General features: G+C 42.1%; 1 protein-coding gene across 1 annotated transcript in view; it reads left to right on the top strand.

Moving 5' to 3' along the window:
* Nucleotides 1-26,019, top strand: part of PIK3AP1 (phosphoinositide-3-kinase adaptor protein 1) — a 129,811-nt gene that overhangs the window by 8,683 nt on the left and 95,109 nt on the right. Inside the window, exon 2 of the mRNA XM_039465380.2 lies at nt 321-737. Coding sequence (XP_039321314.2) covers nt 321-737 — 417 coding nt within the window. The remainder of the gene's footprint in view (nt 1-320; nt 738-26,019) is intronic.

Below are 26,019 nucleotides of genomic sequence, written 5' to 3'. Positions count from 1 at the left end.
ATCCAGGAAGCAGGGGTTGTAGTGAGCCGAGATCGCGCCACTGCACTCCAACCTGGGTGACAGAGCAAGACTCTGTCTCTTAATAAAGAAATAATACATAAAACGGCATAGTATGTTTGGACAAAGACAAGGAGTCTGGTATGATTGGATGTAAATGGGGAAAGAAATTAGTGAGTGAGGTGTGCTAGCGTGCTGGAGGCAAATCATGAAAGATTGTGGGTGCCAGACCCCACGTCTGGATGGTCAACCCTTGCAGGTTGTGCGGAGCCACCTAGAAGGGCAGATGTGCTAACATGCTTCTGTGCCTTATTCTTGCCCAGGGGTGCCCAGAAGATGCGACATCCTCATCGCCTACAGCCCAGACGCCGAGGAATGGTGCCAGTACCTGCAGACTCTGTTCCTGTCCAGTCGGCAGGTTCGCAGCCAGAAGATACTGACTCACAGGCTGGGCCCTGAGGCCTCCTTCTCGGCAGAGGACCTAAGCCTTTTCCTCAGCACCCGCTGTGTCGTGGTGCTGCTGTCCGCGGAGCTGGTGCAGCTCTTCCACCAGCCTGCCTTGCTGCCCCTGCTGCAAAGAGCCTTCCATCCTCCGCACCGCGTGGTCAGGCTGCTGTGTGGCGTGCGGGACAGCGAGGAGTTCCTGGACTTCTTCCCAGATTGGGCCCACTGGCAGGAGCTCACCTGCGACGATGAGCCAGAGACCTACGTGGCAGCTGTGAGAAAAGCCATTTCTGAAGGTAAGGATTTCTTCTACAGTAGAGATAAGCAAGCCCTAGAAAAGTTTCTAATCCAGGTCCTAGGTGTAAGCTGGTATTCCAAAATGAGCAGGGATCTCACTACGTTGAGACCTGGTCATGTTTATGGGTTTTGAGCAGACTATTCCTGAGGCTGTATAGGGGCAGGACAGGTCTCCTGGACTATCAGGAGAGGAAGAGGACACTGTCTGTACTAGGGCAAAAGCCTTCTTTCTAGAATGTTCTATGCCTTGGAAGACACAGGACAGAGTAGAAAGGTAGTGGGGGTGGGAGGCAGAGACTTAGTTGGCTGTTGCTGTGAGGAGTGCAATGGTGTGATGGCAGCTCACTGCAACCTCTGCCTCCCAGGTTCAAATGATTCTCCTGCTTTAGCCTCCCAAGTAGCTGGGATTATAGGTGTATTCCACCATGCCTGGCTATTTTTTTTTTTTTTTCATATTTGTAGTAGAGACAGGGTTTTATCATGTTTCAGGCTGGTCTTGAACTCCTGACTTCAAATCATCCACTTGCCTTGGCCTCCCAAAGTGCTGGGCCTACAGGCATGAGCTACTGTGCATGGCCAAGGCTTCCTTTTTTTTTTTTTTTTTTGATACATGTTTATAGAGATAGCTCTCTTCTCAATTTCCCACCAGCTTAGCTTCTATGCTATATTTTGCCCCGTTTCTCCTTTTAGAGTAGGAAAATTCCGATCTTCTCTGCCAGGGTTAGTGACTTCAGTGGCCCCAGGAAGTGTGACACACATGAGAGTAACAGTAACGGAAGACGTGCTCTGGGATGGACACATGTCATAGCTTTTCTTCCTCTTTTTGTTGCTTTTTTTTTCGAGATGGAGTCTTGCTCTGACGCCCAGCCTGGAGTGCAGTGGCATGATGTCGGCTTGCTGCAGCCTCCACCCGCCAGGTTCAAGTGATTCTCCCACCTCAGCCTTCTGAGTAGCTGGGATTACAGGTGCCTGCCACCATGCCCAGCTAATTTTTCTACTGTTAGTAGTAATAGGATTTTACCATGTTTGTCAGGCTGGTCTTGAAATCCTGACCTCACATGAGCCACCCATCTTGGCCTCCCAAAGTGCTGGGATTATAGGTGTGAGCCACCAAGCCCAGCCTCTTTCTGTTTTCCATTTTTGCCTCACTGTGGGCTATGCGTTTATATTCTGTTCTCTTGCCACACGAGATCTTATATACCTGACGCCAGCAAAGAAGCCTGGAAAACTATGGCCCTGATTTAACTGTGCCTCAGTCATCACTGGTGTGGCTTGGGCATTAATTTGTCTCACCCACCCCTATGCCATCTGATAAACTAAATCAAGAATTTACTTATTTTCAGTGACCCTAAAAAGGTGCTTCCTAGGTGCTTTTATCCCAGGAATTGGCTACTCTAAACCAATAAATATGAGCACATCTCTTAACAAAGTAAGATCCTTCCTCATTTTGTTACATAAATCACTGGTGTGAATGTAAAACTTCTCACCCGAAATGCCTGGGACCTGGTTTAATAATTTTTCTAGAGTTTGTTTATCGTGACTTTAGAAAGATAATGATAGAAAAAGCATATAATTCATTTTTGCATGATTGCCATTAATTACTTTGAAGGAATTGTGATCTGCCCAAACTTACAAAAAACCGAGACACAGCTGGTTGTTTCTGTGGATGAGTTTATGTCACTGCAACGGTCCGTTAGGATCTCACAGTCTGGCTCCTGGTACCCACCAACCAATCATAGGGAGCTCCATGGATTTATTGCTGCTGACCGGGCATCTCACACCGTACGCTCTAACAGATTGTTCTTTAAAATACTACAGAAGTGTTATTTTTTAAAATAGAGAGTAGAAAGGATTCTTTTAATATTGTTTGGATCTATCCTGTGATGCAATGCCTGGATAAATTGATCTCTTGTAATATTTCACTTTTTACCAAAGACTCTAGTTCAGTATGCTATGAGCCTTCAGCTTCAAGTATCTTGGAAAGAATGAACTATTTCACGGCATGTTACTGTTCTGAGAACAGGAACTTCTCATCAGAAAGAGGTTATTTTAATAGGAGATTAAAATAAGCTGCTTAGTGGGGATATCTTTGCAGTTCAGAATCAATGGATATAGGGGCAAAGGGAATTATAGGAAAGAGAAGAGGAGGAAGGAAGGCTTGTAGCCCCAATGTAACTTTTTTATTTGGTATTAGGCTTGTGAATTTGGGGATTCATGTTATCTGTCTGTGCTAGGATGGCTTGGGTTTGGTTTTTGGATATTCCATAGCCATGGCTCTTGGTGGGCCTTGACGCTGATGCCATATTCCTGATTTTTTTGCTAGACAAGCTTTCTTAACAAACCTGGTACTCAGAGTCTGACAGAATAGAAAAAAGAGCATTGACCAGGGTTAGGGTCACTGCATTAACCAGCTCTGCTGCTAACTAGATGTCTAATACTGAGTAAGTCATTTTGCCTCTGATTTCCAGTTTCCTTTTCTGTAAGTGGCAGATTTAGACTTGACCTCAGACACTTCCTAAGGCTAAACATCTGTGATTCACCTAGGCCAGAAAATCTTAAACATTTTTTACGTATGACCTTCTTGTCCCATTTCATACCTGTTTTGACTCCCAGGAAGCTTAGGGCTAGTATTTAAAGACAGTACTCACCTTAAACTACACTTCTGGTATAATTATGTCCTTAGGTACATTCCCTATAACTTGTGGTAACCCATCTTTTAAAAATACTCCTCTTGCATACGTAAGGTTTTTGTAAGGTGCCTGAAAATAAAAGCAAAAGTTAATATTTTCATATATGTTACTGCCACCAGCTGCCCAGTCCCATGAGAAATAAATACATGAAACTTGTTTCTTTGACTTTCTGTGTTTGAAGAAAAAAAATCCCAATAAGAAATTGGCTGGATGTAGAGGCTCATGTCTATAATCCCAGCACTTTGGGAGGCTGGAGCAGGAGGATTTTTTTGAGCTTAGAAGTTTGAGACCAGCCTGAACAACATAGCAAAACCCCATCTCTACAAAAAATACAAAAATTAGCTGGGCATGGTGGTGTGCACCTGTAGTCCTAGCTACTTGGAAGGCTGAGGTGGGAGGATCACCTAAGCCTGAGAAGTTGAGGCTGCAGTGAGCTGTGATTGAGCCACTGTACTCTAGCCTGGGTGACAACAGAGTGACACCCTGTCTCAAAAAAAAAAAAAAAAGAGAAGTACAATAGAAAAATGATAATGGGGATGAATTAATAGTAGAGAAAATAATTGTGGAGTTATAGATTGTAAGGCTATTAAAATCTATAGGGAGACAAATTTTAGGAAAAGCTCTCTAATTATTAGAGCTGTGTGGTGGTGACATGGGTTGCCTTTGAAGGTGGTAAGCACCACATGTCCAGGAGTGGGACAGTAGATACTGCAGGTGTCCCTTAAAGGGATTTAGCTTTGGCACCAGGGTTGGGCCATGTGACCTTTACAGCCTTTTGATAACATTCCCTTACAAGAAATTTCCCTTTTCACCAGAAACACATTTCTCTTCTGAATTCATTTTCCTCCTTCACCTGGTATACCTGAGGTTTTTGACTCCCAACTGAAGAAATACCAGTCATGCTCCTACTCAGACCCCAGTAGTAAATAGCAGGAAAAATACCTCCATTTATAATTTATGTAACCCTTTAAAATGGTAAAAGTCCCACAATATCTATATGTATATTTTTCTTAACTTTGAGATATCTTTTGAAAAAATGGACTATTTAATGAGATACTCACTAAGCCCATTTAAAATTTAGTCTAAACTTTAGAACATTTAAAGTTTAAAGTAAGGCCTAAAGATCAAAGAGAGTGGAGCAGGTAATAGAGAAGAGGAGGTTACGCAGGTTCAGACATTTGGTGTATGTGCTTGGCTGAGGAGCCAATGGGGCGAAGCTACCATCTGTGGGATTATGACTGAACGCCTCTAAGTCAGAATCCCGCCCAGGCCGAACGATACGGCAGCGCCGCGGCGCCTCGGTTGGCCTCGGTTGGCCTCGGATAGCCGGTCCCCCGCCGTCCCCGCCGGCGGGCCGCTCCGCCCCGCGCGGGGCGTGTCCCGCCGCGCGCCGGGACCGGGGTCCGGTGCGGAGTGCCCCTCGTCCTGGGAAACGGGGTGCGGCCGGAAAGGCGGCCGCCCCCTCGCCCGTCACGCAACGCACGTTCGTGGGGAACCTGGCGCTAAACCATTCGTAGACGACCTGCTTCTGGGTCGGGGTTTCTTACGTAGCAGAGCAGCTCCCTCGCTGCGATCTATTGAAAGTCAGCCCTCGACACAAGGGTTTGTAAAAAAAAGGAGAAGAGGAGGTTATTTTATTCCTGAAACTTAGATCACAGGTAGTCAATTATGCTTTCTTTTGCTGCCGTGCTAGCTAAACAGTGCTTCTCAAATTTTAATGTGCACAGAAGGACCTGGGGATCTTGTAAATATGCATATACTGACTCCTTGGGTGGGGCCAAGTTTCTGCATTTCTTTTTTATTTTTATTTTTATTTTTTTGAGACAGAGTCTCGCTCTGTCACCAGGCTGGAGTGCAGTGGCATAATTTTGGCTCACTGCCATCTCTGCCTCCCCAGGTTCAAGTGATTCTCCTACCTCAGCTTCCCAAGGGAATGGGATTACAGGCATGCACCACCATGTCCATCTGATTTTTGTATTTTTAGTGGAGACGGGGTTTCACCATGTTGGCCAGGCTGGTCTTGAACTCCTGACCTCAAGTTATCTGCCTGCTTTGGCCTCACAAAGTGTTGGGATTATAGGCATGAGCTACTGCACCCAGCCAGATTTTGCATTTCTAACAAGCTCACAGGTGATGCTGATGCTGCTGGTCCGGGTACCGCTGAGTACCAACAAGGTGTCTAAGCCACCTTTCCTTTGTCAGGTACCTCTCCCATGGGAATTATTTTCTCAAATCTCCACTTTTCCAGAAATGGAGGCACCATCACATCAGGGCAGCTCCTGGACACCCATCAATTAGGCATAAAATTCGGCCAGTGATTGGTGCTTAGGTCATCAGACTTCAGGGTAGAGCTCCTGCGTTTTCTTCCTTTGCCCCTACTCATCGATTCAATGTGTTCACACTGGCAGTTTGCAATCTCTCAGGTTTCCAGATGTTGGGATGGGTTGCTACTGAGATCACAGTCTTTACTCTTTGTTCATTTAATAGGCCCCTTGATCAAAATTACTACTAAAATATGTTTTGGAGGTTTTATTTCCCACCTCACTCTCCAAATTTGTCAGCCACCTTAAAATTAAGCAGATGTTTTAATTAGAGTCTTCAGTGTGTTGGATCAGCCAGTTTATTTTCCAAGTTCTTCATCTGTAAAATGATGGGGTTGGACCACATGATTTGGAAGGCTTCTTCAAGCCTCCAGTGCTGTAATATATCATTATAAGTTTTTTAAGAAGATGGCAAATTACCCAGAACCTTTTAAACTCATTCAGGTTAGTTCCAAAACATCCACAGTGATGTATACCTGTGCATAGAAGACTGGACTGTTGTTCTGAATTTTTTGGACTTATTGGAACATTATTTTAAAATAAGGAAGTGAGAAAATCCCAGATACAGCACAGAAATTATTTCCTCTTTTTACTGGGGCTCTATTCTTTGCTTCAAATCTCACTGGAATATAAAAATAGATCCTGTTAGACTGTGTGGGAAAGGACTCTGTGGGTGGTACTGAGTTTTATTGCAAAAGTTCGTGTGTGTGTGTTTGTGTGTGTGGTGTGTGTGTGTGTGTGTGTGTGTGTGTGTTGAGGCTGGAGGGAAGCATTAAACTCAATTCTCCCAGAATTATTTATTAATAGTGTTATAGTGGAGATCTTGTCTGCTTCTTTATATGCAATATTTTCTCTTTGCCTCACCCCTCCCTCTCCGTTCCCACTGTGTTTCAGAAGCTCTCATGGAACCCACACGTATAGTATATTTTGCCTTTGATTTCCATGGGAAAAATTTAGAGGGATATGTCCCTATATCTACATCTGGCCTTCCTTTGTTGATATTAATGTTCTAATCTGAATATTAAACCATAGTTTGAAAGGAAAAATAGGGGCTGGGTGCAGTGGCTCACATCTGTAATTCCAACAATTTGGGAGACTGAGGCAAGCAGATTGCCTCAGGTCAGGATTTCAAGGCCAGCCTGGGCAACATGGCAGAAACCCCGTCTCTACAAAAAATACAAAAATTAGCTGGATATGGTGGCACATGCCTGTGATCCCAGCTATTGGAGAGGCTGAGGTGGGAGGACTGCTTGAGTCTGGGTGGTTGAGGCTGCAGTGAGCTATGATTGCACCACTGCACTCCAGCCTAGGGGACAGAATGAGACGCTGTCTCAAGAAAAAAAAAAAGAAAAAGAAAGGAATATTTAAAAATGCTTTCAGTTAATCGAATGCTTCCAAAATGTTTTCCTAAATTAACTAATTAATGTTTTCTAGTTTTATTGAGGTATAATTGACAAATAAAAATTGTATATATTCAAAAAATCATATATGTTCAAGGTGTACAAAGTGATTTTTTATACATATACTTTGTGAAATGATTACCACAATCAAATTAACACATCCATCACCACACATAGTTACCATTGTGTGTGTGTGTGTGTGTGTGTGTGTGTGTGTGTATGTGGAGAACACTTAAAGTCTACTCTTAGCACATTTCAAGTAAAAAATGTGGTATTAACTATAATCACCATGCTGTACATTAGATTCCCAGAGTTTATTCATCTTAAAACTGAAAGTTCAACTCTTTGACCAGCATCTTTCCAATTCCCCCTCTTTAACCCCATCCCTGGTAAACACCACCGTATTCGCTGCTTCTATGAGTTTGACTTTTTTTGATTCCACATATAGGTGAAATCATACTGTATTTGCCTTCCTGTGTGTGGGTTATTTCACTTCACATAATGTCCTCCAGGTTCATCCACATTGTCACAAATGGCAAGATTTTCTTCTTTCTTATAGCTGAAAACTATTCCATTGTGTAACTTCTCCTAATTTTATAAAGAAACGTTTTTCTGAAATAATTTATGTTCACCATCATGTTAAAGAAGAAAAACCCCTGTAAATTCTAATTATCCCTTTTTAGAAATCATATTGCAATAAATGTTCACACAACTTAATGCGTAAGTCTTTGTGAATCCCTGTGAATTTTCTTTGAATCATACCACTATAGAACCCCCAGAGGGGGTTGCAAGCCTGCTCTCAGCATCTCCTACCCTCCCCATGCAACGTGAATCTATTGCCTTCCTTATTAGTGTTTATTTTATTTTCTTCCTTTTATACTTGGTTTGGTCTATTGTTTACATTTGCAGTTTCTCTTGCAAAGATAGTCACATGGAGAACTTGTATCCTCCTCCCCTCAGGGAAAGAGTTCATAAGAAGATGAATGCTTTTCATTACAGTTACCCTGTGTAATGTATCAGGTGTTTTATGTGTATTTATTCCTCCCACAGCCCCAGGTGCACAGATGGTTTCAGCACCATTTTACAGATAAGAAAACTAAGGTTCAGAGAGGTTAAATGACTGGGGTAAGCACTGGAACTCACTTTGGAGTGGAGGGCCTTTGGGCCTAGAAAGCTTTACACTTGGCCTTGCTTCTCCCCTAAGCCTTCCCTTGCCACCCTCCTCTTCCACACGGAGGCAAGGAATGAAGAAAGCTCAAGGAAGAGAAAGGATCAGAGAAAATGAAGCTTCCCTGAATGCTCCAGGCCGCAAATTCCCAAGTCAGGCCGAGCATTGGCAACTTCCCTGCACTGTGTTTTAAATGTGGGTACCTGGGCCCCTCCCCAGACCTACTGAACAGGGATCTCTAGAGGTTTGTCCTGGGAATATGAATTTCAAAAAGCCTCCTACTTGGTTCTGCTGTGCAGCCCAGCTTTCAGCTTTGCTCCATGCCTGGTGTCTTGTCCTTTGGTTTTTGGGGCACAGTAGCTCAGGCCCTGTGGGCTGTTACAGGATATTATGGGCTGTTACGGACAGGATATGATACAGTAGTCCCAGGGGCTCAGAGCTTGGTCTTGGCACATCACAGGCAGCAGCCCTGAGAGAAGAGAAGCGTGTCAGACCCTCTGAGCAAAGGGGAAGTTGCTGTGCTCTGCTCAGTGTGGTGGCCTTGCAGATGGTAAGTCATGGATGACTTCTGCGGCTTATGGGGTGCCTTGCAGGAGTGAGGGGGATCATCTAGGTTTGGATCTCTTGAAAGCGATGATTGTGGTGCTGCTGTCCTGCTGCCTCGTGGCTGTGGGCTGTTGGGTTTGCTCTTTTGTCTGCTGTGGGTTAGGCCACTCTGCAGTCGCCTCCTCCAGGATCCTCCTTAAATATCTCCTGCTGAAGGATGCTTTCTTCTCTTCCTTCTTGAAATGATCTTTTTGATTTGGGGAAGAAGATGCCCAGCTGGGATGGTGAAATCCTTCCAGTGTCACTAAAAAGCTACAGCCTGTCCAAGAGTGGCATGGGATTTCCGCTGCGAGATACCCCAACTGCCTTGCAGAATCAGGGGCTGTTCACACTCCTAACTGCGGGTCACTGCCTGCTGCTCCTGGAACAGTGAACAAGGACTAATGCCTACAACAGATTTTATGCCCATAGAAATTTTCCCAAGTCTTCAGAGTTGCCTAGGATCACCGATTTCTTGCAAAGCCAAGAGCTCCTGGTGGGGTGGTGAACTCGGTCTCTCCGGCTGCTTCAGCAGACACCCAGAGATGGCCTTCGCCTGTTCGCATTAGATTTTTGTGGTCCCTCAAAAGAGCATCTGCAAGTCTCTTTGTCAGCTATGTTTGGTGAGCTGCAGGGTAAAGGGAGTCATGAATGCAGAAGTTTCCACTTGTGTGAGAATTGCAAGTTTGCACCTGCCTTTGTCTGAATTTTCTAACATATGCCGATATGGAAACATCAGATGTAGGAATTTTATCGGTTAATTTCTTACCCTGTTGTTTCAGTATTTTTTGCATCTCACTTCTATAGGAACTATTACTAGAAGAGAATAGTAGAATTCAGGAGGGCCCTGATACCTGTTTTACCCTTTCAAAACCCCATTAGAAACATTATTTCATTTGGTCTGTGCAGTTTCCCTGTAAGGCAGGTGTTAATATTATTTCCATTTTAAAGCTGGCAAAAACAAGGGCCAGGCAGGTTCAGTGACTTGCTCAAGGTCACATATCTGCTTTTGCATTAGTGCTAGTATCAGGGTAAGGGCCTCCTATTTTGTAGTCCAAGCCCGATTATTGCCTTATGTAGATATCAGAGCCAGCCGTTCATCTGATGATTATCTATTGGGCATCTACTATGTTCTCAAGGGCCTGTGTTGGGTGATGAGTTAGACAAAGGCAAAGTCACTGCTGTAATGGCATCTACATTCAAAACCAGCGCTATCCGAAAAATATATAATGCAAGCCATATGTGAAATTTAAAATTTTTTAGCAGCTGCAGTAATTTTAAAAAAGTAGAAAGAAACAAGTAAAATTAATTTTAATGATATGGTTTATGTAATGCAATATGTCTAAAATATTTTCTTATCAATATATAAGCAATATAACAATTATTGAGGTATTTTACATCTTTTTTCATATTTGAAATTTAGAATGTGTTTTAAAAACACAGATTTCAAATGTTCAGTAACCATATGTAGCTAGTGGCTACCATATTGGATAGTGAAGTTCAAAAAGAATGTTTACTTTTCAGATAATTGGAGCCATGTATCAGTTAACTTTTAATATTTTAAGTGTTTAAAGTATGCCTCTGGGTCGGGCACGGTGGCTCAGGCCTGTAATCCCAGCACTTTGGGAGGCCGAGGCGGGTGGATCAAGAGGTCATGAGATCGAGACCATCCTGGTCAACATGGCGAAACCCCGTCTCTACTAAAAATACAAAAAATTAGCTGGGTGTGGTGGCACGTGCCTGTAATCCCAGATACTCAGGAGGCTGAGGCAGGAGAATTGCCTGAACCCAGGAGGCAGAGGTTGCAGTGAGCTGAGATCGCGCCATTGCACTCCAGCCTGGGTAACAAGAGCGAAACTCCGTCTCAAAAAAAAAATAAATAAATTAAAAATAAATAAATAAATAAATAAAGTATGCCTCTTCTTGTTTCTTCATTCATTCATTAATTTAGTCATTTAAAAGGTATTGAATGAGCATCTGCCAGGTACTGGAACATTATAGAACACTCCTTTATTTTTATTTATTTATTTATTTATGTGAGATGAACTCTTGCTCTGCCACCTAGGCTGGAACACAATTGTGACAGCTCAGCTCACCACAACCTCTGCCTCCCGGGTTCAAGAAATTCTCTTGCCTCAGCCTCTTGAGTAGCTGGAATCATAGGCGTGCACCACCACGCCCAGCTTATTTTTATTTTTGTATTTTGTATTTTTAGTAGAGACAGGGTTTTACCATGTTAGCCAGGCTGGTCTCGAACTCCTGACCTCAGATGATCCTGAGGTGCTGGTTACAGGCATGAACCACCTCATCTGGCCTGTTTTTTATTTCTTTCCCTCACTAGTGACCTCTTCTTTCTTCTTTCTTGTTTTTCCTTCCCACTTCTCCCTTCTTCGTCCTCTTCTGTATGTTGCCACCTGTTTAGCTGTGTTCAGGTTCCAGAAATATAGTGTTAGTTGAGACAAAATTGGCTTTCATTAACAATAGGGTTTCTGTTCTCGAAATGACAGCTTACCATCAAAACTAATGAAACTGTGCTCCTGGCAGCCTTTGTGAAGACAGAATCAAACCAGGGTGCTTGTCTGCCCTTCAGAAAATGATGTTTGGCATTGGTCCGAGTCAAATAGATTATTGCTGCATCTATGCAATGGACTACCACCCAGACTTCAGAAGAAGCAGGCAGTTCTCTTTGTGTTGAAATGGAAAGTCTGCCAAGATTTATAAAAAGAAAAAAAATGAAGATATAAAAAAGCGTATATAGTATAAAGTGATTTAGGCATATTTTAAAAAGAAATATATCTATGTGGATGTATGTATTACTTTTTTTCTGGAAGGATACACAAAAAGCCGTTGATAGTTGTTACCTTTGGGTGGATGGAAAACATTTTGAACTTTTTGTTTTAGATATTTTTCCAGTATTTTAATTTTTTCTATGTTTGTTTGTTTGAGTCAGAGTCTTTCTTTGTTGCCCAGGCTAGAGTGCAGTGGCGCCATCAGAGCTCACTGAAACCTCAACCTTCCAGGCTTAAGTGATCCTCTCACCTCAGCCTCTCAAGTAGCTGGGACTATAGGCATGCACTACCATGCCCGACTAATTAAATTTTTTTTTTTTTTTGGTAGAGATAGGGTCTCACTATGTTGCCCAGGCTGGTCTCAAACTCATGGACTGAAGCAGTACTCCCCTTGGCCTCCCAAAGTGTTGAGATTACAGGCATGAGCCACCATACCCAGGCTGTTTTAGTTAGGAAATTTTGAAAAGAGAAAAATGATAGAATCTAGAGGAAGATGTTGGGCTTACATGCAGATAATCCAAGTGGGGTACACATCAAGTTAAGTTCACGTGTACAAACTTGGTGGCATTTTTCCTCAGTTTCATTATGCTGACCTGATAAGGGGAAGCAATGTGGTATTGGTTTGTGTTATCGCTGTAATGACTGCACTATCACTCACTCGGGGTGGGCTAATGCCTATAAAGAGAGAAGAGCTACTTATCACTGAGCCATATTTTGACTCTTGTGAAATTTAGACTGACGTCTTCTTAGGTTACTACAATCTTTATGATAATCAGTAAGATAATAAGGATGTTTATTTCCAGTTTACAGAAACTGGTTGAGCCACTAGAGGCAATTCGCTTGGTCACTCTGAATCTATTTTTGTTCTCTTTAAAATGCTTGTAGGGAAAATGTGTTGTCATCTCAGACGTTTATAGCCATGAAATTTCATAATCCCAACTATGTGTGATTTTTTTACATACCTTGCATTTCACTGCTGGGTCTCGGTCTAATATTTTTCCAAATCCTATCAAGTTATAGCGGTATATTCATTTCAACTGACAAATTATCCTTCACAATATAATTTTAAATGAAACCTTAAATGCATTAATAATAGCTTTATGGACATTAGCTTAAGTTGAGTCTTAGGAGTGTATCACATTATACCATTATCTGTGTAGGTATGAAGGAATGTATATATTTAACATTTTACATGTACTGTTTACTACGGTTTACATGAAGATTTATGCGTGTGGGTTCATGGGAAGATAATGGAGCAGAGGAAATGGGGGCAAATATGCATTACAGCATGGGTTTGTTAATTACCCTCTTATTACAGGATGTTTTCACAGCTTTTCAGTTTGGTTTCCACCAGCCATCCACATGACCCAGAGTAGGTCTGAGATGGCCCAGGAAAGAGGATGGTTTAATGCCTTAAATGATTCTTGATCTGTCCATTGGAGAAATTGTTGAAACCACAGTAGGCTTGTTGTATGGTCTTCATTCTTGGCAGAAAAATTTCAGTTTCAGCCAGTTTGGTAAAATTGAGACTTAAATAGGAATAGGACGGTTTTTCTAAGACACAGAAAAATGAACAAAATCAGTAACTGATCAACATTACCTGTTCTGTGGGGAAAATTTTGAGGACTTTTAAAATTTTCACTGTGTTTATGTCTAGAAAAACAATACTGGTCTCTTACTGACAATGTTTTATGTGTGGTAGGTGCCTAGGAAATGGTGGTTCGATGGATGACTGGAGGAGTGAGTATATTCATGGGTTATTGTCCATTTTCCTAACTCTTGGGCCCATTTTGAATGTCCCATTAGAGAAAAGATGTCCCTCCCATGAGCAGCCTATGTAGGGGCTTGATGCCCTTTGAATTGTCAACCATTTCCATGGAGTAAATTTGTCTTGGGTAACATAGGGTGTTTCTAAACAGAAAATTATTCTTCAAGTTCAAAACAGGAGTCTACACAGCACATATGTTTTTCTGTGTCCATACTTAAAAATGTGCCAGATATGACAACGTGCCCCACAGGAGAATCAAGTATGCCAATTCAGGGGCTAGGTAACAATTGGAACTGTTAGTTCTTTGGGGTATAGATAGGTCTCTGCCGTGATTAAATTTGCTTTTTTTTTTTTTTTTAATTTTTAAGGAGGGCATAAAAGTGAGGCAATCTGTAGAGTTTAGGAGGAAATCTCTAAAATTGGCTTAGTCATTTTGGGAACTCCTTGGTACTTTTTCTTGTGGGTTTATAACTGAATATGTGCCTCTTCTCCATCACCATTAAGAAGTCAGACCATCCTAGCTTCTTATTTAAGAAAATGCTGGTTGAATGTGCCTATTTTGTCTACCAACTTACCAGTTTCACAGACTGCTTGGTTTATTCTCCAGCATCTGATAACACAGGAAATAGAGGGGGAGGCTGATGATGAAATGAAAATGCTCTACTTTTAAATTAGACTAAAATAAGTTTCTTTTTACATGTACAGCTAATGTTTGAGGCTGTAGTTGCAGTTAAATCTTGCAATAAGATAGGAAGGACCTTCATCACAACTAGCAGATAGAATAATATTAGCATTGGCTGTTGACTCAGCATTTTGAGCATGTGAAATGTGGGAAAATATTTCTGTTGCAGGATCTGGCATTTAGTATTCCAAATGTAACCAACCTGTTAACTTGTTCTGAACCAGGGTTCCCCTTTCATTTTCTAAGATTTTCTGAATATACTTGCTCAAAGCCTTGGTTTGTTGCAAAAGAAGGTCTGTGACTGTGATTCTATTTTTGTGTTATAGATTTTTTTCCAGGAAAATGTACTGTTGAAATAACTGTATAGTTATTCGGCAGCCTAAATGTTTATTTTTATTTTATAGTCACTTTGAATGAGAAGTCCTTGTAAGTTATGGAAATCCTTTAAACATTGTTTTGCCCTAGTCCTCCCCATGGTCCAGGGTATGCATGTAATTAAAACTTGCCCATACTGCAAAAACAATTTAGCTTTAGAGTCTTTGATGGGGAAACAGAGACAAGAAGCCATTGAGTCAAGATGGAAATATGGAATATGAACATTAGAAAAGGGCCAGTGCAGTACTTTGGAAGGCAGAGGTGGGAGGACTGCTTGAGCCCAGGAGTTTGAGACCAACCTGGGCAATATAGCAAAACCGCCATCTCTACGAAAATAAAATAAAGTAATTATCTAGGCATGGTGGCATGCACCTGTAGTCCCAGCTACTTGAAGCCCAGCAATCCAAGACTTCAGTAAGCCAGCACCACTGCACTCCAGCCTAGGCAACAGAGAGAGACTGTCTCAAAAAGAAAGAGAGAGAGAGAGAGAAGGAGAGAGAGAGAGAGAAGGAGAGAGAGAGAGAGAGAGAGAGAGAGAGAGAGAGAGAGAGAGGAAAAGAAAACTTTGGGATCATCTGGACTAACCCCTTTAGTTTAAAATGAACACAGTAGGACCCAGAGGGGTTAGATGACTTGCTCAATGTTACACAGTTAGTGGCATAGATGAGACTGTGAATTTATGTTTATATTCAACAAATATTTATTGAGTTTATGGAGTGTCTGCCATGGGTGCAGCACTGTGCAAGATCCAGGAGAGACTTGATGAAAAAGTCAGATGCAACCTCTGCCCTTGTGAACTTTATGTGTTCTAGCAGGAGAGGGACATTAAACAGCCAGTTACCCTATTAATTACTTAATGCCAGGAGTATCCAGAGGAATGAAGGATGTTCCCTTTGAATTATAAAGGGAAACTGAGATATCGTGGGGACCTCTTTGGTAGGTCCTTACAGCATCCTTTGAAGAAAAAATGAGTGTCCTGAGTAACCATCTTGAAAAAGAGAAGAAACGGTCCAGCTTGTAGTTATGGAAAATGTTACATGCTTGGCTATCTAATGGTATCCTAGAGCCCAGATTAATCATGGCTTTTAGGCAGGGCAGCCATTTTTTCAGAGTAGTAATTAGGACTATCTAAAATTTTAGAGTAGCTTTATTCAAGCACTTGATTTTAAAATCAGCGTTTTGCTTCTTAAGTTTGTAGACAGCAGTGACGCTGATGTGCATATATTAATATGTTCCTACAGTTTGCAGGTTTTACATTCTAAATGTGTGTCTATGCAAATTAATAAAGATCAATATAAAAGTCTGCACAGGGTCCAAGAAAATAATTGAGCAGTTGTACAAGAACAGGATAAATGGATATATATTTTAAAAGTAGCATATGTAAGATCTGCTGGCTTTAATTGAAGACATGAGTCAACAGAGCAACGTCACTTCCAAGAAAGTACGATGTGAAGGTTTATGAACAGAAGAGTTGGTATCAGAGAAGAAGCTCTTCCTCATCCTGCATGTGTCCGCTTATCTAGAAAAGTATTCAACATTTCAGTAGGAGGCTGAGGAGTGCACACACAAATCATCCATCCATCCGTCCATCCACTCATCTATTTATCCAACTATTGATCTTTCCATCTATTGGACCAATCATCCATCCATCCATCCATCCATCCATCCATTCATCTGTCTGTTCGTCCATTCGTCCATCTATCCATCCATCCATCCATCTATCCATTCATTTATTCACTTATTTTGTTTACTGTCCCTTTAACAGAATGGAAGCCTCTGTCAGAAGAGTTGGGTGGGGTGGTAAGTTGAGGGGACTGCTCACTGCTATATTCCTGGGGCCTAGAACAGTACTTGACATGGCAGGCCCTCAATAAGTTGTTGAGTGACTGAAGAGAATGAATGTGAGAATTTCAAATTCTGTCAGATGAGAAATAGTTGAAGGAAGTGAACTTGTAAAGAAAAGTTTTATTGGAGCCACAAGAACTATCATTAGAGTTTTGAAGGCCGGTCACATGGAAGAGCAGAGGGGCAGGGCCTTTTCTGTGTTTTTACAGTGGACACGGCAAGGAGCAATGGATAAAAGTTGTAACAATGGCAGGAATGGCAACAAGGCAGGTTTAGGAAGCCTTCATAATCTGAAGACAAAGGATCCTGGGAAAAGCTCACTTAAGGTGGATACAATTAAGCCTGGGTCAAAATTTCATAGTAAGTACAAAAGTAAATGTTTGATTGGGAATTTTATTTTGACAAACAAAAATAAACATCAAAAAAATAAATTTATCATATTAACATATTTTATTTATAATTTATTTAACTATAGGCTAATTCTGCAGTCAAAGGCTCTACCACTGAGCCTTCTCCCTTTTATAGGTTAATTCTAAAACCACACAAAGACTAAATCAATTGTTTCTAGATCAACTGTAAAGGAGTTGAGTATATTTTTATGACATAATTTTATGCTAGAACAATATAACATTTCTTAGTTCACATTTGGCTTTTAAAAACAGCTATATTGAAAGATGATTCACAACACATTTGACTTTTACAGTTTTCTCAAGGCTTCCTCTTAACCACCATGTATTCTTATTATTTGATTTTGATTATTAGAAAGCATCTGTATGAGTTTTCTTCTGTCCAGTAGGTAACCTCCCCAACTGTCAGCAGCTTTATTTGTGATACAAACAGTTTTCCAATATCACTTTCATCAACTTCAAAAAATTTCTCTTTTGCGAAATCTAGAATTATCCTGTAAAACCAAACCACATTGCATTCATAGTTTATTGTGGAGAAATCATAAATCCGGGAGAGACCAAGCAACAAAAATATGACTTGATAAATGAAAATATGCACCAAGATTAAGCAAGCACAGATGTTTAAGTAGGGACTGATTTCATAAATAAGCATTTTTTGTTAGTAAATAATTTTATGTTATAAAAAATTTAGCTTTCCATTGTTACCGTAACTGTGGGAACTTGAAATAGAAATACTTACAAAATGGTAAGAGTTAGGAGCCATTAACATGGGTTAAGTGTTCCAAGTTTCACTTCACCAAGCACAGAATGAAAGGAATGAATGTCCTGGCACATCTGTAATTCATTCTATTTGGTAGAGCAGTTGGGAAATTCTGCCATCAGTGATAGAATTCTGAATTAAAACTATCTTGATTGTCTGGAACACGGGCCCAAGTCCAGCATATAACATTGAACTAAGTTAAGTGTTAGATTATTGCAATTAGGTCCCAAGCCTTGGCCACCATCTCCCCCTCCAAAATAAAAATAAAAAATAAAAAATAAACCAACTGTACAGTCATAGCATGGTAAGGGAAAGGCCTGGCTTCCACAGTTTACATGAAAAAGAGCTCAAGGTCTGAGGTGACCACATGCTTAGTATGAATCAGCAAGGGGCACAATTGCTCTAAGATGTATCTTGGGCTTCCCTTAGGAACAGTGGCCATATAGTAAGACATGACATTCTTTCTTGTATTATACACAAACTCCCTTTGCCCATCTGTAGTAGCTGTTTGCAGGAGGTGGGGAGACTGGGGAGTTAGTTTGAGGGTTTGGGAGAGGTACAGATAAGCCACAGCTATCTCCATGTGAGGCCTGCTTTGAAAGGGTAATCTATTGCTTTGTGCTTGCTTGCTTATAAGGAGGGAACTCCAACCTGTGAAAAAGAGGATTAAACTATGGGAAGGGAAGGGGTGCAGTTGGTCCTCAGAGATACCTGTAGCCAAGGACTTGAACTCCATGGGGTTACCTGTCCACTTGTCATTTCTGTGTCTTCGAATATGGGTGTCATTCTCTCTGATGTCATCTCCAAGAAGAATTACAACCCCCAGGAGCTTCCATACCTCACGTCTTCCAACTCCAACCCTTAAGAGGAACCAATATGTATTCTCTCTGGTCCAAAATTAAAAAATCTCAGGGTAGGATATAATTGGTCAGGTGCCTTACTCTGGGCTGATTAACTTTGGTCAGGAGATTAGAGGCCTATGATTGGTCTGTTCTGGTAATCTGGAGTGTGGGCTTTCTAAACACTTGGCAACTGCCATTCACGCTACTTGGTGAATGTGGAGGGGCTGAGATTTTTCCAAAAGGAGATTGCTGTTCTTATCAAGCAATGCAAAGATGAACTATCTGGAAACATGCTTGGGCCTAAGGAATAGAGGAAAGAACTGGGAGTGTTTAATTACGGACTTTTGGGCTGGGCACAATGGTTGACACCTATAATCCCAGCACTTTGGGAGGCCAAGGTGGATCATTTGAGCCCCGGAGTCTAAGACTAGCCAGGGAAACATAGATCCCCTCTCTACAAAAAAATTAAAAATTAGCTGGGCATGGTGGTGCATACCTATAGTCCCAGCTACTCAAGCGGCTGAGGTGGGAGGATCACTTGAGCCCAGGAGGTCAAGGCTGCAGTGAGCTGTGATTGCATCACTGCATTCCTCTGCAGACTGGGTGGCAGAGCGAGACTTGGGGTAGAGTGGAACTGAGGCACAGAGGCTCAGCATTGTCAAAGGATACTCCACTGTTTAGAATCAAAAGCCCCAGGCCTCCAATACTGAACTCAAGAGTTTCATCCCCTACACTTCGCTGCCTTCCTAAAAAAGAAAATACCAAGGAGAGACATGATAATTACCTTCAAACATTTGAAGGACTTTTATGCAGATATAAGAACAGTGTTGTCTGAAGATGCTCTGAAGGGCAGATTAGGATTACTGGACAGTGGCAACAGAGAACAGTATTCTTCTAGATTTAAGGGAGAACACTGACACCAGGAATGGCCATGTGGGGCAGGGCTGAAGACTGGAGCCTGGGCAGAGGGCTACTGCATTCTTTCAGGGCAGAGGTGCTGCCGGTCTGAGCTGAGCAGGGGCAGTGGGAAAGGGAGGAACGCTTTGGAGGGGTGAAAAGCAGACAGGACCAGCAGGACATGGTGCATGATTTTGGGGTAGAGGGAGGACACAAAACTCAGTGGGTGAGTTCAGTTCCTAAGCATGGAAGTTGCCTGCTATGGGACTGGCATGTACGTAGAATCTGCAAAATAAGAGGACTTCATGGAGAGGATGGCACTGCAAGAAAGGGTTGGATTTTAAGAGGGTTGGATTTTAAGAGGCATTGGTAAGGATGAAACGGAAAGACATCCCAGGATGAGGGAGCTCCATGGGCAAGGCGCAGGGAGAGGAAAGCACAGGATACGTTTGCATTTGGGCTGAGAAGTGGCCTGAGTGGGAGAGTGGGGAAAAAATGATTATGAAGATCATATTGAGTCAGTGAAAGAAGAGCCTTCAACATCAGGATGTGGTAAGAGCCTTACCCATCTTATCTCAGTCGTCCTTCTGTTGGCTGGGACGGAACTATGACCAAAATGGCATTTGGAGAAACTATGGAAAAGTCCCAGCTAAAGGGCTGACGCTCGTTCTTGAGTCGATTGGATGCAGAGATAACCACATATAAATCCTACCTATGTGAAAGATGGGGGGTGATGTGTATGTTAATTAGCCAGATCTAGCCACTTCACAATGTATGCGTATTTTCAAACATCATGGCGTACATGATAAATTGATATAATTTTTATGTTTTAATTAGAAAATTAATTTTAAAAAGAAATGAAAGCCATGTTATAAACAGATTTTCTGAGGAATGTATCATAGGCTCGTTTCCATGGGCTTGTATTTTATTGAGATAGTATCAAGTTCTAAGTCCCTGTGACATCTTATCCTTGCCCTTTGATTTTTATCACCAACCCCCTTTACTATCACTATTTATGAACTAGAGAGGGCTCAGGTGGAGTGTTTTTGCAAGGCCTGTCGTCATCCTGGGTGGGGAATGACGTTGGCTGGGAGGAGCAAAAGGGCCTGAAGTGCTCATTGAATCAACAGTGGAAATGCCAAGAGGTGCTTGCCTGGCAGGGTGGGTGAGTTGTTTGTCTCTAAATCTGCAATAGCCCCCTTAGCACATAAACATAAAGTTGAAGAGAAAGAATGTGTTTACTCTGCAAAGGCTTCTTCAAGGGAAATTTCCTATCTCCCACTCCTTCCTGCCTCCCCATCAGATTTGCTCCAAACCAGCTCTTTGAATGTCACCCTAACTAGCTTCCCAACCGTTGCCTACCCAGCTGCCAGGCCTTAGGATAAAGCAGGGACAGGGCTGATGGCAGAGAGGTTGGGCAGGCTCTCTGTGAAGTTCATGAGGAGGAAGGATGAGCAGTGGTGAGTTCCACAGAGCAGGAAGGGAAGGAAGATTGGGTCTAGTGTATCCAGGCTTCCCTGAGTTGTGGAGGAAGTTAGTGCACAAGGTCATTAATGCAGGCATGAGGGTGGTTAGGGCCTCAACAAATGGTGGCCTTGGGATTAGAAAGCAAGAGATATGTGTACTAGATTTAGGAGGGAAATTCAGTGGAAAAATAGAGAAAGTGGGGTAAGAAGATAAGATTTTGAGTGTGCGTGACTGGAAGAATGATGTCATTGAGAGAAATGGTGGTCTACAGGGGCAGCTGATTTTGGAGGAAGGTTGGCCATTCACTCTCAGGAGTGCTGATCTTCTAGTAATGATGACAACCCCAAATCAATGCACAATGGACATTTGGAAGTGTGAGATTGGCACTTGGGGGTGGGCCTGGGCAAATGGATGTGTCCTTTAATTCACTATTTATTAAATACCCACTGTGGACCAGTCTCTGTGCTAGGGATGCAAAATCAAAGAAGTTTCCAATTCATCCTTGAAAGGAGGAGATCTTAATCCAAGTCATCTAATAGAGATCAAGCTATCAGTTTCTAAAATGCAGAAGGAAAGAGGAGTGTTCAAGGCAGTGGCTTTCAAGGCAGGGCCTGGGCACACCCACCTCCATCCATCCTGCCCTTCACAGGGCAGAGTGGGTCCATGTGGGATCCATGTTGAAATTCTATTTATTTTTGCTGCAAATGATAATGAACCAAGTTGGTTTGGGTTTGCATTCTAGATGTTGAGTGGAAGAGATATGAAGCACAGCCGTACACGCGTCTGCAGGAACCTGACAGTTCTGTCTGTGGTGTTTAATAGATGGTGGTCGGGGCATAGAGGAGTCCTAGACAAGCAACTGCACAATGCCGAGGGCTGACTGGGTGAATATCAAGAAAGCTATGGGTGCCCTTGTGGATACTGTGAAATGCTGCTGTGTTCTTAAGAGGCGGGGGAAAATCTATATCTTAAGAGGCTGGGGGAAAATCTGTATCTTGTCTCTCTCTTTTATCCCACCACCCAAGCCCATCTAACTCAAATTCTATTACCTATGGTTTCTCTTTTCTCCGGACTCCTGTGGAGCTCATTTGCAGAACACCCACAGGTAACACTCATTTATTGAATCATCTCCTGAATTTCGGTTTGGTCCCCGAGCTAGAGTGTATAATTCTGGTAGGAGCAGGGCCCACATATTATGATTCTGTGGGATGTTCCTTGTGCTTTGCACAGTGTGGGCTCTCGGAGATCTTAGTAAATGCTATTTAGTTGGTTGGCTGTTGGGTTGAAGTCTTGGAGCATAGTTAGTTTAGTTACCTCTCTGCTGAAGCAGTTTGGAACAGTGATTAAATTACTGTCTTTTTGGGGTCGAAGTCATTATCTGACACAAATATGCATTAACTGACTTCCATCCTGAATTGTGAAGGAAAAAAATGCTTTCAGAACACTCATGATCTAAATAAAGCATCAAATGCAGTTTCATATTTGCTTCATGTGCTCCTGCTGCCCTCCCATTAATATGTACTTATTAAACACCCACTCTGTGAATTTAGCGAGGACTTGGTGCTATATGGGACGTGGCAGAGGGATTACAGATTCCATAGCAAACACAGGCCCTGCTGTCCAGGGTCTCGGGAGCTCAGCTAGCGCGTGGGCCTTAGTCTTTGGTGGCTGGTTTCAACATCTGGGACTTACTACTCAGCAGGGATGGTACACGTGTCATCCTTGCAGGCGTCTCCATGCTCTGCCCCATGCTGTCAGAATTAACTCTTTAGTTCCTTTCTGGTGCATTGGATCAGGACATCGGGACATGGACCCTGGATATGAAGAAACTCAGTTGACCAAAGCTGCAAGTCTAAGATTCGGACCAGGCAGGCCAGAACTCTAATCCTGGTTCTAGTCACCAGCTCTGGGTTATGGAGCAAGACTCTCAGAAGCTTCTTTTCAGTAATGGGTAAAACACAGTGAAAATGTCCCCTTACAGGGCTGTGGGAGATGTAGCTGAGATGGTGAATGGAGACACATCTCCTTTCCTTCCCCCAGGGCTCATGTCTGCTATTTCATTAGCTTTGGCTACCAGCCCAACTATGGCTCCAGGGGCTGTGGGTGGATGAAGGTGATCTGAGTCCCTTCTTGCCCAGTCACAGCCTGGCTGTGTCTGCTCTTCCCAGATGCATGGACCTGAACAATGAAGTCCCAGGATGAGGGAGATTTGGAGGTGCTCTCTCTTTGCCTAGTTCACACCAACAATGGGTTTGTGCATCTTGAATTTGATGGCCACTGGAATGACCACTCCCAAACCATGCAAGGATCATTTTAGATTGGACACTGGTTATCTAAGGAACTCTTAAAAAAAATCAAAACATAAATAACTCACAAGCTGAATTTTGTGGCTTTTGTAGATATATTTACTTATATTTTTCAAAGCTTAGTTTACAGAAGATACCCAAAACATTTTTTTGCTTCCTTCTACCACAGAAACCACACATCTGCATCATTTCCAGGAGACTGTGTTGGGGTGATTATCTTTCTACTGATCTTTAAAAAAAGCAAACAACAAACAAAAAAACAAGAATCTGGTGTTGGTTGCAATCCATGTGTTGGTTCAACTCTTACAAAGGGATTTTATCCTTATGTGAAAAGTAAAAAGTTCCTCTTCAAAGTTTCCCTTTTTGTTAAAGTATAAATAATAGTGTTAGAAAGAATAGTTTCTTTTAAAAACTAACTTTCTTCAAGCTTCCTTGCTTTTTATTAATAACTCTTTGTTAAGCCCTAGGTAGCTAATAAATATAAGGGAATAAGTATATTCTATGTCCTTGTAGTTTAACCAAGTTATTTGTTCTGACCTATAGCCTGCTCAGACATGTCCAAACATGCCCAGGCATTTCCTGGCTTGCAGACTATGCCTCTTCCTTATTTGGAAATATTATTTTCCAAGTTTCCTGTAAACAACTCCCTTCCTTTCTTTGTTTTCCATCACATGTTTACCTATTTAGGAAAATTTTACATTTTTAGCCAGTCGGGATCAGTCTAGATTGTGTGATCCAGCTCCAACCAATGAAGATAGGACACAGCAGTAAGGACCCAATGCGTCAGGGATAAAAATCTCTGCTTTTCTTTGTTCAGGGCGCTCTCATTACAATCAGCCTTCTGAGAAGCACCCTTTCTGCAGAAAGTAAAATTGCCTTGCTGAGAAAGTTTTTTGAGCACTTCTAACAAATTTCGGGGCTCATTCAGGATTCCCAGTCTCCTCTGGGAAACAGAGTTCCGGTCCTCTCCCGTGAGGAGGTGCGCCCTGCTGCCTTCTTGCAGTGGCCTCAGGGGTAAGAAATCGAGACCCACTCAGGGTGACGAATAAACACGGCCTCTTAGCAACACAAGAAGAAATAAGCTGGCAACTTGGGGGAAAAGATCACCACATATCGTGGCAACCAGGTAACTCTGTGCACAGACCAAGGTAAGAGATGTCACGAAAGTGGCAAAGTATTTCCTTGGTGGTCAGGACATACCAAGGCAAGAAAAGCTGCTGGTGCAGTGAAGTATTCTTTGGTCGGGGTATCTTGGAGGTTAAAACGAGGCGAGAAATCTCCATTAGGGAGGATTGAGCCTCACACAAACTTCTAGTAGTAGGGAAGGTGAGAAATTTCCAGTAAGGGAAATTGAGCCTCACCTCAAAACCATCAAGATGGGAAATAACCCAAGTAAGGTAAGGAATAAAAAGGATAAAGCTAGCAACAATAACAAGTCTAGAATTAGAAGACCCCCTCAAATGAGGGATGTTGAAGCTTCATTTTGTAACTAATAGTTGACCAGATATTAACAAGAAATTACAAAAGATAGACCTATAGAAGAGCTTCTGAGAAGCCCAAAAAGTATATGTAAAAAGAGGTGAAGGAAAAACAAAAGCAGAAAGCAAAAATTCTGCTGTCCACCATACAACAAAGTACCCAGGGGGCAAAAACCTATGAAAAACCCAAACCCCGACTCTCCAGGAAATATAAAGGGTATGAAAGAGTAAATCCAGGAGACTCAAGGAAAAACAGAAAAAAAAAATCCTAGGGAAATAATAAAGAGAAAAGCAGTACCCTATCCCTTTAGAAGCCAGGGTAAAATTAAAACCTATAATTAAAGATCTTCTCTGTGATGGGCTTCTTAAACCCTGTATGTTTCCCTGTAACACTCCAATACTGCCTGTAAAGAAGCCAGATGTGCAATATTGGTTAGTGCAAGACCTTAGAGCTATTAATCAAATAGTCCAAACTACACACACTGTTGTTCCCAATCCTTATTGTATTATCAATAGGATCCCTTACAGCCACCAGTGGTTTACAATAATAGATTTAAAAGATGCCTTCTGGGCTTATCTGTTAGCAGAGGGCTTCTGGGCTTATCTGTCTATTTGCCTTTGAATGAAAAGACCCTCACTCCAGTCAAAAACAGCAATACCCAATAAACAGTCTTACCCCATGGGTTTATGCAGTCTCCAAATTTATTTAGTCAAATATTAGAACAAGTCATTTAATTAGTAAAGGTAAATGGAAAATTGAGCTTGAATGGATTGAAGGCATCAAATCCTTCCTATGCCGGAGACTAAACAAGAACTTAGAAAATTTTAGGATTAGTCAGATACTGTCATCTATGGATAGACTCTTATGCCCTAGAAACAAAACCCTTATACAAAAAGCTCACACAAGACAGGCCAACGTCCTACCCTTAATTTGGCAATTACCAGAAATCCAACAAGTGGAAAAGTTAAAACACCTATTAGTAATTGCCTGTGTCCTAACTTTACCCTCCTTAAGCAACCATTCAATCTTTTTGTCAGTGTAAACTAGGGCATAGCATTAGAAGTACTTACCCAAAAGCATGGAGGCCACTGGCCATCTGTAGCCATCCTATAGATTCCTTGACTCAGTAATCTGCGGATGGCCCAGATGCATTCAATCTGTAGCGGCAACTGCTTTGCTAACAGGACAAAGTAGAAAAATAACTTTTGGAGGAAACCTCATGGTGAGCACACCTCACCAGGTCAGAACTATCTTGAGTCAGGAAGCAAAAAGGTAGCTTACTGACTCAAGAATCTTAAAGTATAAAGCTATCGTGTTAGAAAAAGATGATTTAACGTTAACCAGCTGGGTGTGGTGGTTCAAGCCTGTAATCCCAGCACTTTGTGAGGCTGAGGCGGGTGGATTGCCTGAGCTCAGGGGTTTGAGACCAACCTGGGCAACACATTGAAACCTTGTCTCCACTAAAATACAAAAAAACTAGCCAGGCGTGGTGATGGGCAC

Source organism: Saimiri boliviensis, chromosome 12 (assembly GCF_048565385.1).
Source record: "Saimiri boliviensis isolate mSaiBol1 chromosome 12, mSaiBol1.pri, whole genome shotgun sequence".
Classification (NCBI taxonomy): domain Eukaryota; kingdom Metazoa; phylum Chordata; class Mammalia; order Primates; family Cebidae; genus Saimiri; species Saimiri boliviensis.
The sequence above is the reverse complement of the archived record's forward strand: the minus strand, read 5'-3'. Positions and strand labels throughout refer to the sequence as shown.